The sequence below is a fragment of the Pygoscelis adeliae genome, unplaced genomic scaffold, assembly GCF_000699105.1.
Source record: "Pygoscelis adeliae isolate BGI_AS28 unplaced genomic scaffold, ASM69910v1 Scaffold311, whole genome shotgun sequence".
NCBI lineage: Eukaryota > Metazoa > Chordata > Aves > Sphenisciformes > Spheniscidae > Pygoscelis > Pygoscelis adeliae.
Window position 1 is genome coordinate 610,518 of NW_008824118.1, and position 12,082 is coordinate 622,599.

At 38.7% G+C, this 12,082-nt stretch overlaps 1 protein-coding gene across 1 annotated transcript in view; it reads right to left on the minus strand.

The window, feature by feature from the left end:
- Positions 1-10: 10 nt before the first annotated feature.
- Positions 11-12,082, minus strand: part of FSD1L (fibronectin type III and SPRY domain containing 1-like) — a 36,439-nt gene continuing 24,367 nt past the window's right edge. Inside the window, exons 11-15 of the mRNA XM_009334318.1 lie at positions 10,709-10,741; positions 6,909-7,006; positions 6,190-6,441; positions 5,771-5,859; positions 11-3,983 (exon numbers count right to left, since the gene is read on the minus strand). Coding sequence (XP_009332593.1) covers positions 3,864-3,983; positions 5,771-5,859; positions 6,190-6,441; positions 6,909-7,006; positions 10,709-10,741 — 592 coding nt within the window. The 3' untranslated portion in view covers positions 11-3,863. The remainder of the gene's footprint in view (positions 3,984-5,770; positions 5,860-6,189; positions 6,442-6,908; positions 7,007-10,708; positions 10,742-12,082) is intronic.

The following is a 12,082-nucleotide window of genomic DNA, read 5'->3' on the forward strand; positions in this document are numbered from 1 at the left end:
CTGCCAACAGGGCATTCAGACTGTTCGAGCTCAAGAGAGGCTGTCTATCAAACTATGCGCCACGTTCATTACCTGTGATCCTTATCAGACAAAAATACTGCTCACTCAGACGTTCTTCCTGAGGGAACCAGTTAGTTTCCCCAGTCTTAATAGGAAACGGCAGTAACGTGGGGGAGTGCAAGGGGAGGGAGGCTTGTATGTTAGCTTGTACTTTTTCTGCTTAGAGGATGGCTAAAGAAATAAACCTGTCACCCTCTGCCATCTGTATTTGGTATTCGGAGAAGCACCTATCACTTGGATGCTTTTAAATCATCCGTTCTGAAATTAACATCCCTCACTGCAGTTCATACAGCTTTCTGTAGAAACAATGAAAGCTACTGTCTTCTGATGTATTAAGAACTCAAGGGAAACCTTCAGTTCCTCACAAGTTATTCTGAAGTTATTTTAACTCTGAAAGACTACCAGTAATCAGTATTTTTAAAAAAATATTTAAAAAATCCCGTTTTGGTCACAGAGAAAACTCCTGTCTAGCCACCAAACAGCATCAACTCCAGAGCAGAGAGACTCAGGGAACACTAAAGTCACCAGGCATATTATACTTAATGTTAACCACAGGGCAAAACGACAGACCTTCAGGAGGTCTAATCGATTGCCAAAGAACAACCCCTCCGGTCCCTGAAGTGGATTCCCCTAGGAAACAGTAACGTCACAGGCTGCATGCATCCCTCCCTAGCTGCAGGTACAAACAGTGCACCAACTGCAACAAAGTATCACCAATACATTGGTACTGGACAGACACTAGCTCAGAAAAAAAGAGTAGTCTAAAAAAATCTAAAGTGCTTAAGGCAATTCTTCATATCCCCATTTACTAAAAAGAATTGGACTAGCTGTTAGCAGCAAAAATTTGACATCTGTGCAAACTATTATATAACAAATTCATCCTTTAAGGGTAAAAAGTCACATGTTAAGTTCATCTAGGACATCAGTTGAACTAAAACTTGCAAGTCACAAGTCACAGTAGGAAATACTTCAAGCTTTCTTCTAAGTGTTAAATTACATTTTTACATTGTGCATATCAAATTTACCTTGCAGGTTGCACTACACCTTGCTAAAAAACTGAATAATTTAAATGCTCTTCTGTAGGGCTGGGAATTACTCACAGTGGTTCTTCCTCACTACTCGTCAACTTATGTAAACGTTCCCTTTCTTTCCAAAAAGGGAAATTGAAATAGGAACTGTAGCGGAACACTCAAGATCAAGCCGATGACTGGGCAGCGTGATCAGGTACTAGCCTATTTCCATGTCTGTTTACCACAGTTGTTCCGCAGAACAAGCCTCAAAACAAGAAGCATCCGCCTTAACCCTTTTCTCTCTAACCACCACCAGGGTCCAAGCATGCAAGTCTCACTCCCTCACATACCACTGAATTCGTAGCAGCCGAGCCCCTAACTCCCAGTCAGGTGTTCATTGCAGCAAGAAAGAAAGAAATGAGGAAGAAATATTTAAGATTACTACACAGACTATTTGGATAATAACAACATCTGTAGATAAGGTGTGAAACAGATTCAGTCACTGTTCATTTAAGAACTGCGTCACCTTCCAGTATCTTTGTTTCAAAACCCAAAACACTAAACTGGCAGAGAAAGGTACAGTTAAACTGGGAATTGTTTTGCACTTTCCTCTGCAAAAGAGATTACAGCTAACTTTGTTCACAATGCAAATATTTAGAGATGTTCAAGTTCCAGATAACAAATGACTATTAAGGGCTTACCTGCCCTGTCAACTTCATGATTTCTCAAGAGAAACAAAACTTTCTAGAGCAGGTATTAATTTTAAGAAGAAAATTTAAGTTTTCCACTGAACATCATAATCAGTTTATTATGAGTTGTTTCAAGGAATTTCTCCCTCCTCTTGAGAAATCTTGATGGACACAAAGGACCCATTGCTACTAACAAGGTTTAACATAGTTAGATGGTCATTTTTTACAGACTAAAAGATACACAGAAGAAAAAGTACTTTGGCCCTGTAGGAAGGGAGCCAATTCATTACGGACCCTATCAGCATGAATTTGAAACAGTTTAAGTGATAATGGGAAAAAATCTTCAGTTAGGAAACAGTTGATTCAAGTGTGTATCTGAAAATTATTCCTAGGCTCCTGGACTTGATTAGAGGGAAGAAAGCAGATTTAAACAGTCTATAATACATAAGTAATTCTCATTGAAAAGTTGAGATTTTCCACGAAGAATATAACATGATTTTTTTTAGCTCTCCCACTATTACGCATCATTCGACTATTGTTACTAAGCTTCAAACTAGGAGCTGAGATGATGGAACACCCAGGCTCAACATTTCACTTGATCTGTGAATGAAAATGTATAACCACAGATCCAGAAGTAGATTGTATGTTAGCTGGCAAAGCATTTGCTCACTTTCCACTTTTTCCTTGCCCTTAAAAAAGGGGAAGGCATTAAGTTGGAGTCTATAAAGAGATCCTTCAGAATACGATCCTCTGAAAGCCAGTCTTGGAGCCACATATAGATGGCATATGGTACAAAGTAGCAAGTTAGGAGTGGGATGCTATGTATATAAGCTACGTTTCTGCTGGATACAGAAATGACGCCATTTTTGGACTTCTCTGGTTATCCACAAAGTTCCAGGAATCCTCACTAGGCTAGTCAAAACAGGTAGCAAAAGTGTGCACCTGGACTCAGAGGATACTGCCCTATCACCACGAATTTAGTGCCGCTTCTGCTCAAAGCCAGCTTTGGTGTCAAGACAGCTGTTCGAGAAGTCTTAGCCAGCCTTGAAGCTGGCTTGAGAAAAAGCTGAAAGATGTTTTAGCAATAGCCACCACCCCCCCGCCCATCTTCTCTGGGGAGATGCATTTAAACTGAAGCTCTCACACCGTTGTTCCCAGCCTTGCCACGTTGCAGCTTTGCTATCGGCAGACAAAGATTCAATTTGCCATTCGCATCTGATGAACAATGTGAATTGCTGATTATCAGAATCCAATCAGAATAGCGCCACAAAACTGGAAAGCCAAGAGATGACCCAAAATTAAGAGCTTCTGAGAGAGCAGTACCACGCTGTAGTTTCTAAAAAGCTCTGGATCTTTGGTTCTGAACCTCTTACCTGAAATACTTCCTAGCTCAATGGCTGGCTATCATAATGCGTCTTCACTGAGGACATAAGAGTGTTTTTAAATACCTTTGTATTTTTACATTTTCTGTAATTTGTTATAAACGGGAGCCGAACTCTAAATATATGATATTTAAATGAGTTAATCATGGGAAATAGGAGGATTTTGTATAAGAAAAAAATCACAGACTGCTCTTACTGTTTCTTCATATCAGGCCTACAACTTCTTATAACGTTCTTTTGAAATCATACTGCTGTGATATTTTGCCAGGTTAGGCTAGCAAATCAATATTCTTTTGAAATGCATGTTTGGTATCACAAGTTCTAATGGGAAGCCCAGTAATAATAAAATATATAGTAAAGTAATTCATGTTAGGAGAGCTAAGAAAATGGTATTTGTTATATTCTTCATAGAAAGGTATTATTCATAACAATTAATATTGAAGCCCATAACAAAATGCTTATTAGAAAAGTACATAGTTACAGCTCTTGATTTCTCCACTTATTTTTTGAATAGGCAACAGTTCAGTTTTCTGTCTGACATTTCTGTCTGGATTCATAGTAAGTTCCTAACACTTTAGCCCCAAACCTTTGCACTATTAGTACCCAGGCCTTAAACAGCAGTAGGTAGCAAACCCAGTTTAATCCAATGCTCACAAGCTTCTGTGAGTAGCAGCTACACAGAAAAAAAAACATTCAGCAATAGAAGTGTTTAATAGACATTACTAGGCAATATTGTTTAGGCTGCTTGTTGAACCACTCAACCCATTTTCACTTTTCTGGAGCGTTTTCACAGCACTTGGCACCTGCAATCCAGTACTCACTGTAAGCCCACCACACCAGATCTAAGGGAGAAAAAAATAAATCAGTGTTCTGAACATTATGAAGCACCTACATCTCTCTTCTCCCGTCCCACAATGGAACTAACACAAAACTTATCCTGCAGCTGCACTTGTCTTCTCTCTTGCTCTCTAGTCACAGCACTCTAAAATGTTCTAATCACACAGAAGCTAATTTTTAAGACCATAAAGTCTAAGATGCTTCACATACTATGCTTTATGACTAAGTTTATAACCAAGTCTAAGATCTAATACTAAAAGACTTGCTCTTAATAGGAAAACTTCTTTGAAGACCAATGTGCTAGCAACAAGTACTTAGAATGACAATGAAAAGCAATACTCTCCCTATGCTCCAGTGTCTGAAAGCAGTGCTTAGTTTTAGTATGACATGGCAGAATTATGTCAATGTAAACATAGTACCAAAAAAATTGAGTTTTGAGAATCTTCAGCAGCACAGGTGCCAGTGACCTCTATTCTACACCTGAGTTACATTCTTTCATGTATCTCCATGTTTATGGATAAATTTGAGGGCTGTAATTAAGTAGCTTGTCATTTTTATTTTAACTGTTCAGGCTAACCCAAGTAGTGTCTGTAAGACTGCTATCAACAAGTACTAGGGGCTGTGTGAGATGCAGACTAATAGGCCAAAGTGTGGTAAGCAAATGTTTCCTTGGATGCCTTAGGAACTGACTTAATGAGTCAGCTTTAGCAATGCTAGAGGGATGACTAACACATGTATCCCAACAGTTTTGAAGCTATTCTGTTCCCCATATGTTGAAAAGAATCAGTAAGGCAACGTGCTTAGTCACCTCCAAATAAATAGCTATTAAATATCTAGACTCCCATTGTCAGTACATCTAGCCAACAGTAGAAACTGTGAAAGGAATTCAGTCTGATACAAGTGAAAAGTCAGGTGTTTGGAAAGGCTAGATGTAAGGCTGCCTAGGCAAGTTACTACTTTTCCATTCGTCCTCCATGCCCAAAAGAATAACAACTTTATCAATTGGCCTAATTACACTTTAAAATCACCATGCCGTGTTTTCTATGGGCTGAATTACAAGAGGCTAGAGATCAGTGCGTAGGCAGCCAAGTTGTTAGTATGAACTAGCAATCTGGAGGAGGCTAGCATGCTAAGTTTTCACAGACCTATACCCTGCTCCTAAAGTATGACGCACTTGATGGGACCTTGTAACACAGTTGAGGCTTCCAAATTTAGTTACTTAAATCATTAAAGGAAAACCAATATGCAGTAACTAATCCTTTTCCTGTGCATTTTTTGCAAGGCTTGAGTCTTTAGAATTGCAGCAAGTTTTCACTGATTAGCTTAGAGCCACAAAAAAAGTTATGCAGACCAGTGAAATGACTGGCAAGAAAATCCCACTGAGCTTTTAAAGATTTGAAAGCTAGAGTTTTGTATCTCAGAGGGAAGCATCTGATGTTGTTCTGTCTCATGACACCTGCTCTGACAGCTCGCAGCATCTTGGGCTCCTATCTGCATCAGTTCAGGTCAATTATTGTAGCAGGCTTATCAACTACCAGAATGTGCTATTAATTTACCCTGCAAAAATTTAATCACTTTTATTTACATAGCTGAGACATCCAGGTGCAGTGTTCTCCTACTGGAGTGCTATTATAAGCACCACATGAAGTCAAAAAGAAAACAGTTCAACATTTTTAAAAATTATTAGTCAGCCAAAAAGAATGCACCCAGTTTCCTTCTTCAAAAAAAAAATTAAGTCTTCAGTAAACTGAATTCAGTGCTAGAAACTTAACAAAATTTTATAGATACTGACCATGAAGCCTGGTAATAATGGTTGGGTAAACTTTGTTCTGAAGGTGTGTAACAGCTCCTTTGAGTTTGCATTATAAAATGCGAGCTGACCTAAAAGAGGCAGAAAACAAGTTGAAATACGTGTTTAAATACTACTGCTGTGTAACTTTTTGTAAAATTGATTCTTGTCCAGGGAAAGGTTTCCAGAACACACTAAATAAAGTCCACACAACTGAAAAATTCACAGTTAGTAGCTCTGTCACATAGATGAACCCAGGTCATTTGACATTACAAGCACTATTACACAAACAGTTCTGAGCCTTATTTTCATAAGAGACTATATCAATCTGGAAGTAATGTACGACTTTAGCTTCGTACTGCTTCAACTTGACATGGATAGCTAACTAAGTTTTTAGCTAAGTCTCATAGATTATAATTTACCTCCATCAAAGTCGCAGTATACTCCTATTCTGTCTGGAACAGGTACATCTAGAGTCTTGGTTTTATTATTATGTTTTGCTGAAAATGTGGTTTGCAGCCAGTTGTTGATATGGATGCACCAGCTTGAACTAGTCTTTCCCAGCTGGTCAAATTTCCCCAGGTTTCTATACGTTACTCCCACGCTGTAGGATTTGCAGTCCTTCTGGGCTCTCACCTCCCAGTAATGCTGCCCGCTTTCAACAGCGGTGTCTCCTACCAAAAAAACCAAACCCCACATTTAGTTGCCATATTTACATATGCCTTACAACGCTCGCTTCCTTATAGGCACCAGTGATGTCTTTTCTGTTTTATTTTAAGGTGAAGGCTTAGAAATACAAAAATCTGAACTATAAGGAACAAAAAAAATTACAAGAAAGTAGAATATAAAATACAATAATGAGACAGTTTTTATTTACACTCATTGAGACAAGATACGTTAACATCAACTCACACTTAGCATCAACTCGCCAGTCACTAAGAGCTTTGTAATGAAGAGCTTCAACAGACTTGAAGACACTTGCTGCAGCATGGAATTCTGGTATTATATAGGCAAAACTACCTCTGTGCAGGACGGCATCAAGTACACAGCCTTGAACAATCTTAGATTTTCCCTCAAATTCTTACTTAAACTGCCCTTCCAACAGCATTACACCTCTAACAGAAGTAAAAATTCACCTTACCCAACACCGTGTATGATTCACCAGTAAAGTGATCTCTGCTGCCCCTCACTGAGGATCTTGTGCTAATAGATGTCCTCTTTGGAGACGGTGCACCACTTCTAAGAAGAAATTAACCGTTCAAGATTTGGACTCAGTTACAGAAATGCACACTCAAGGAAGTTTTCCCGAGTCAATTAGGGTGCAATAAACATACATAAGCTATTGAAATGACACATAAATTAGTTCAGCCACTTAACACCTCTAACAGTATGCATGCACAAGAACTGAGAGAGAAGAGATGACAGCCAGAAAAAATACAAGACATTGTAACAGACAAGTTCAGAGGCAGCTTAGAAAGGAAACGGGAGGAAAAAAGCAGATATGTGGCACATGGTTTGAATGAACGCCTGTATAAAACTGTTTTGCCTGTACTATGCAGAACCTCAGAGAATTCATGTTTCTGGTTTTCCACATAAGATTTCTAATAAGTCTTGCAGATCAGCTAAAACAATCAGATAAGTATGAATACACTGCTGGTATTCAATGAGAAAATGCCTAATTTTCACTGGAATTTAAATATCAGCAAATGGGAAAACATCATTTGTGTTAAAGGAAAAAATGCACCAAAAGTATATTAAAGGGTGTGGATTTCATTTTATTATATTAACTCTATCAAAGACTACAGAAAATTGTGTCACAACACATTGTGCTGAGAAGCACAGAGTAACTCCTCAAGAGTCATTATAAAATTTAAGAGCCTAATCCCAATCAAGAAAGGCTTAGATTTTCTAATCATACTTTTCAAAAGCATTCTCAGGAAGCAATAGCAAAATAAATGAATACACACTTCACTCTGGAGAATATTCTAATGAGGAATCAGTTGCATAGAAGAATAATTTTAACCTAATGAGGTTTTGAAACTTTTTATTATACCTCAGTTATGCCCTCAAAAATAAGTCCTAGCAATTTAACCATTAAACAAAATGAAACCTATTTACAAATTATAGTGAATATTAAACCTCAGTAGCCAGGGAATCACATCTGGTTATTATTTTAAAGGCAATCAGAAGCAAAGAATTTTAACTCCTCAGAAATAGCTATGCAGTTTACAGTTTAATTTCATTGGCAAAAAATTTAAAAAGTACAAAATAAGTCTGAAATACATATGTGAGAAGTCATTTTCAAATCCTCATCCTCTGTAGTCTATCATACATTAGCCTTAGAAGAGTTACCACACATAAAAGAAAGTTTTCTCTCCAACTTTTTCTTCAGCTACAATTTGTTAAAGTTAATTGCTACTTAAATGTCCACTAGTACAGTGAAGTTTAGCTTGTTTCCTTTCTGATTCATTCAACGCTGATTTCAAGTTTTCTGGAATTGTTCTTAAATACCATTTCATAAAGGGTTAGAAAATGTCCCTTTTGTCTAATACCTTCATTAAAATAAAGTCACATGGGAATCAAAAGCTGAGTGGTATTAAGCTGTCATAGATCAGTATGCTAGAATCTCTGGTTCATCTTCACGACTAAGTTTGTTTTATTCCAGTTACAGCAGTCTACAAGAAATCACTGATGAAAAGGTTGTCTACTTTAGCATCTCCATTTAGCATATAAATTTGCCAGTACTTATCAGAAGACAGCTAAGCTTCTAAATTGCTTGCAAGAGTTACATGAAGGGGATAAGTGTATATTGTGCAAGTGCACCACATCAAATGCTTTTGAATTTTGTTAACAAGGAGGAAGCTGTAGTTTACTTACCAAAGAAAAAGATAACAAGTGATAGCATGGGAAAAAAAACCAAAGCCAAGAATTAAAGCATAATTTCAGGGGGAAGCATCACTCCTTGCAGATTCCATCCTGCTTCAAGTGCATCAGAGATCATTCATTCACACTTCTAACAAAAGCTGCAGAAATTTTTCTATTAGATTCAGTATCAATGAGTTAAGCAGAAAGCAATGTGGCCATTTAGAGAATCACCATAAGAAAAATGCAGGTGCTTTGCTAGTATTTTCTCAAAGTTTGGAAGACATTAAAAGGTCCTCAATATCATTTATTTTGTTCAAGTCTTCTGTAAATGGCCGCTGCATGTGCTTCGTCCACTCAAAATCTAACAGCCTTTAACAGTTCAGACAATGACATTAAATATTTGGCATAAAAGTTTGAAAAAAGTTGGCCATTTTTCTTTTTCCTCACCAGTGCTTAAGTCTCCCTTCCAATAGGGAAAGGCAGGAAATTTTATAGCAGAAAGTCAGTTTGGTGCCCATTTTCCAGTACAGCACAGTCTTCATAGCTAGTATAGTAACTGATGCATTTCTTCCACTATTCAGTGACCAGATATTCTCATCTTATGGTTAGGATTGTTGCCTACAGCACTGCAGTTAGTCTGTTTTCTTATCCATTTCAGCAAATAAAACATATTCCAAGCAATATGTATTGTCTTTTGGAGAAGAAAAGTCAAGGAGGAATATCAGAAGTTATCCAGAGGCTTTTTTCTAGTCTAATAAATATGTTAGAGATCATTAAGCATTTTACTGCCATCGTGTCTTTCCAACCCTTGAAAGCTGCACATCTCATGTTTAAAACAATTATACTGCAACTTTTTGTACCAACTATGGAGCTAGCTTCAAGTTTTCCCTCTAATGCAGACAACATCACACAGATACTCTTAACAGGGAAGAAAAGCCTCCTGCAAGAATCAAAGCTCATCTAAATCTCCTGCTAGAAAAGGTCAGCCTGAGACGCAAAGCTGAACATGTGACCATGTCCTTCTACCAAAGCAAAGGCCAGAACTAGGGAAGTTCTTTACTGACAACTACAAAGAGAGACCAAGATATAAGACTCCCACAGTTTGCTGAGCAAGTAGCGGTATCTCCAAGATGGTTTTAAAACTTAGTTTAACAGAAATTGATAGGCTTTGCGTAGTAGAACTGCACAGCTTCAAGAACTTGTTTCTCCTACACAAACTCTTCTTTACTTTTCTTGATCTCAAGCCAAAGATATATCCACCTGATGGACGAATACAGAGGAGTAAAACCCATGAGAAATTAGGAACCTGGGCATTTGTTTTGGTCCCACAATTTCTAAACCAGTGAAAAAGAGCAAGAAAGCAAAGACAGAAGTAATTTCTCAAGCACGAGTTTTATCAGAAAAATCATGAAAAAAATTCACACTAAAAAACCACAATTGCACAAGGAAGAGGAGAATATTTTAGCTGCCTTTACATATCAAAAAAGAGGCGCTCTCATTTGAACAATTGGTTCTACAAGTAGAATTGCCATGAAGCTTTTCACACATGCCATCAGGCTAAAATTCATCCTCTTTCAAATTGTAAAAACACTTATTTCTTTTCCTCTGATGTCTGGTAACAGCTATGGCACAAGTTCAGAGGCAAAAAGGTTTTCAGATTCAAAAGTAAGAACTACAAATTATTTTAAAGTTCCCAGAAAGGAGCTCTTTACTGCATTTGTAAAAAATTTAACCTTCTGGCACATGATGGCACGCTAAGTAAACATCAATATCTCTGTAAATAACTGGAATCATTGTATCAACACTAGAATACATAATGCTTATCCAACCATTGCAAATCAGGTCTCCCACACACTAGGACACATCCTTCCAGGAAGACTTTTCTAGTCACTGGAAAATATATACATAATCTCTAAGAATCCAAATTAAACTTCAAAATAATTTTTAAAAGCATATGTGTACTGTTACTGATAAAGGCTTTTAGATTTATTTCTCACTACATCAAGCAAAGGAAAGTAGCGTAGACTCCCAACAAAACTAGGTGCTAGATCCTAGGAATAAGAGGTATATTATCACCTTCTATTGCTCTTCAGCAGAGGATTCTGGCCACTGTCAACAGAAATAAGTAGTCATTAAACAACTGTTCTGTTACTACAGTAAGCTATCCCCATTTTTAAGATGCCGCTATTCTACCATGCTTCTGGCAGTATATGCCTATAGGAAAGAGAAGGTATTTGTTCATAAATTATCTCAAGCGGTGCTCTTTATACCAAAAAGTGCAAGTTGAAAGTCAATTAATTGTCTTTGAGTAAGAAGTAGCCAGCTCTGCGGACAAGGCAAGAGCAATGGACACTGTTCACACCTTGACTTTAGCAAGGCTTCTGACCTATTCCCATACAATATGGCCAAACCTCAAGAGGTGAGATATAGATTGGGTAGTGGGCCATAAGCTGTGTACAGAATCAGCTGAACACCAGGCTCACAGCTATGGATAGTGCTCTCCACATGAGAGAACCCCACACAATAGGACAGGCTGGGGGACAACTGAAGGAAGAGCAATTCTGCAGAAAAGCAGCTGGGAGTCTTGGTGGACAAGAGGAGCTGACAACAGGTGAACAACAACAGTGGACAACATACTGCACTGTGCACTTGTGGCGGAGGTGGCCAGCCACATCCTGGGCAGCAGCAGCAAGACAGCAACCAGGAGGCCAAGGCAAGCGACTGTTCCTCTCGATTTGGCACTTGCAGGCTCCTGGCAGGACCTGTGGCCCCATGTGGGACCCACACTAGAGCAGTCCGTTCCTGAAGGAGTGCACCCTGTGGAAAGGGCCCACGCTGGAGCAGTTTGTGAAGGACTACAGCCCGTGGGAAGGGCCCACACTGGAGCAGTTCGCAAAGGACTGTCTCCCTTGGGTCGGACTCCACGCCAGAGCAGGGGAGGAGTGTGAGGAGGAAGGAGCAGCAGAGACAACACATGATGAACTCACCACAACCCCTATTCCCCATCCCCCTGCACTGCTCAGGGGGAGGAGGTAGAGAAGTCAGGAGTGAAGTGGAGCCTGGGAAGAAGGGAGGGGTGGGGGGAAGGTGTTTTAAGATTTGTTCTTATTTCTCATTATCCTACTCTGACTTTTGATTGGCAATAAATTAATTTTAACTTCCCCAACTAGAGTCTGTTTTGCCTGTAACAGTAATTGCAGAGTGACCTCCCTGTCCTTATCTTGACCCTCGAACATTTTGTCATATTTTCTCTCCCACTGTCCAGTTGAGGAGTGGAAGCAATAGAGCAGCTTGGTGGGCACCTGACCTTGGCTAGCCAAGGTCAACCCACCACATCTACAAGTTATTTTGCTACCTTGAATGATACCCTAACAAATGTATTTTAAAAATAATTAAGTCCTATTTGATGATTAAGACACATTTCTAATAGCTTCCATAAATAGCCTCCGT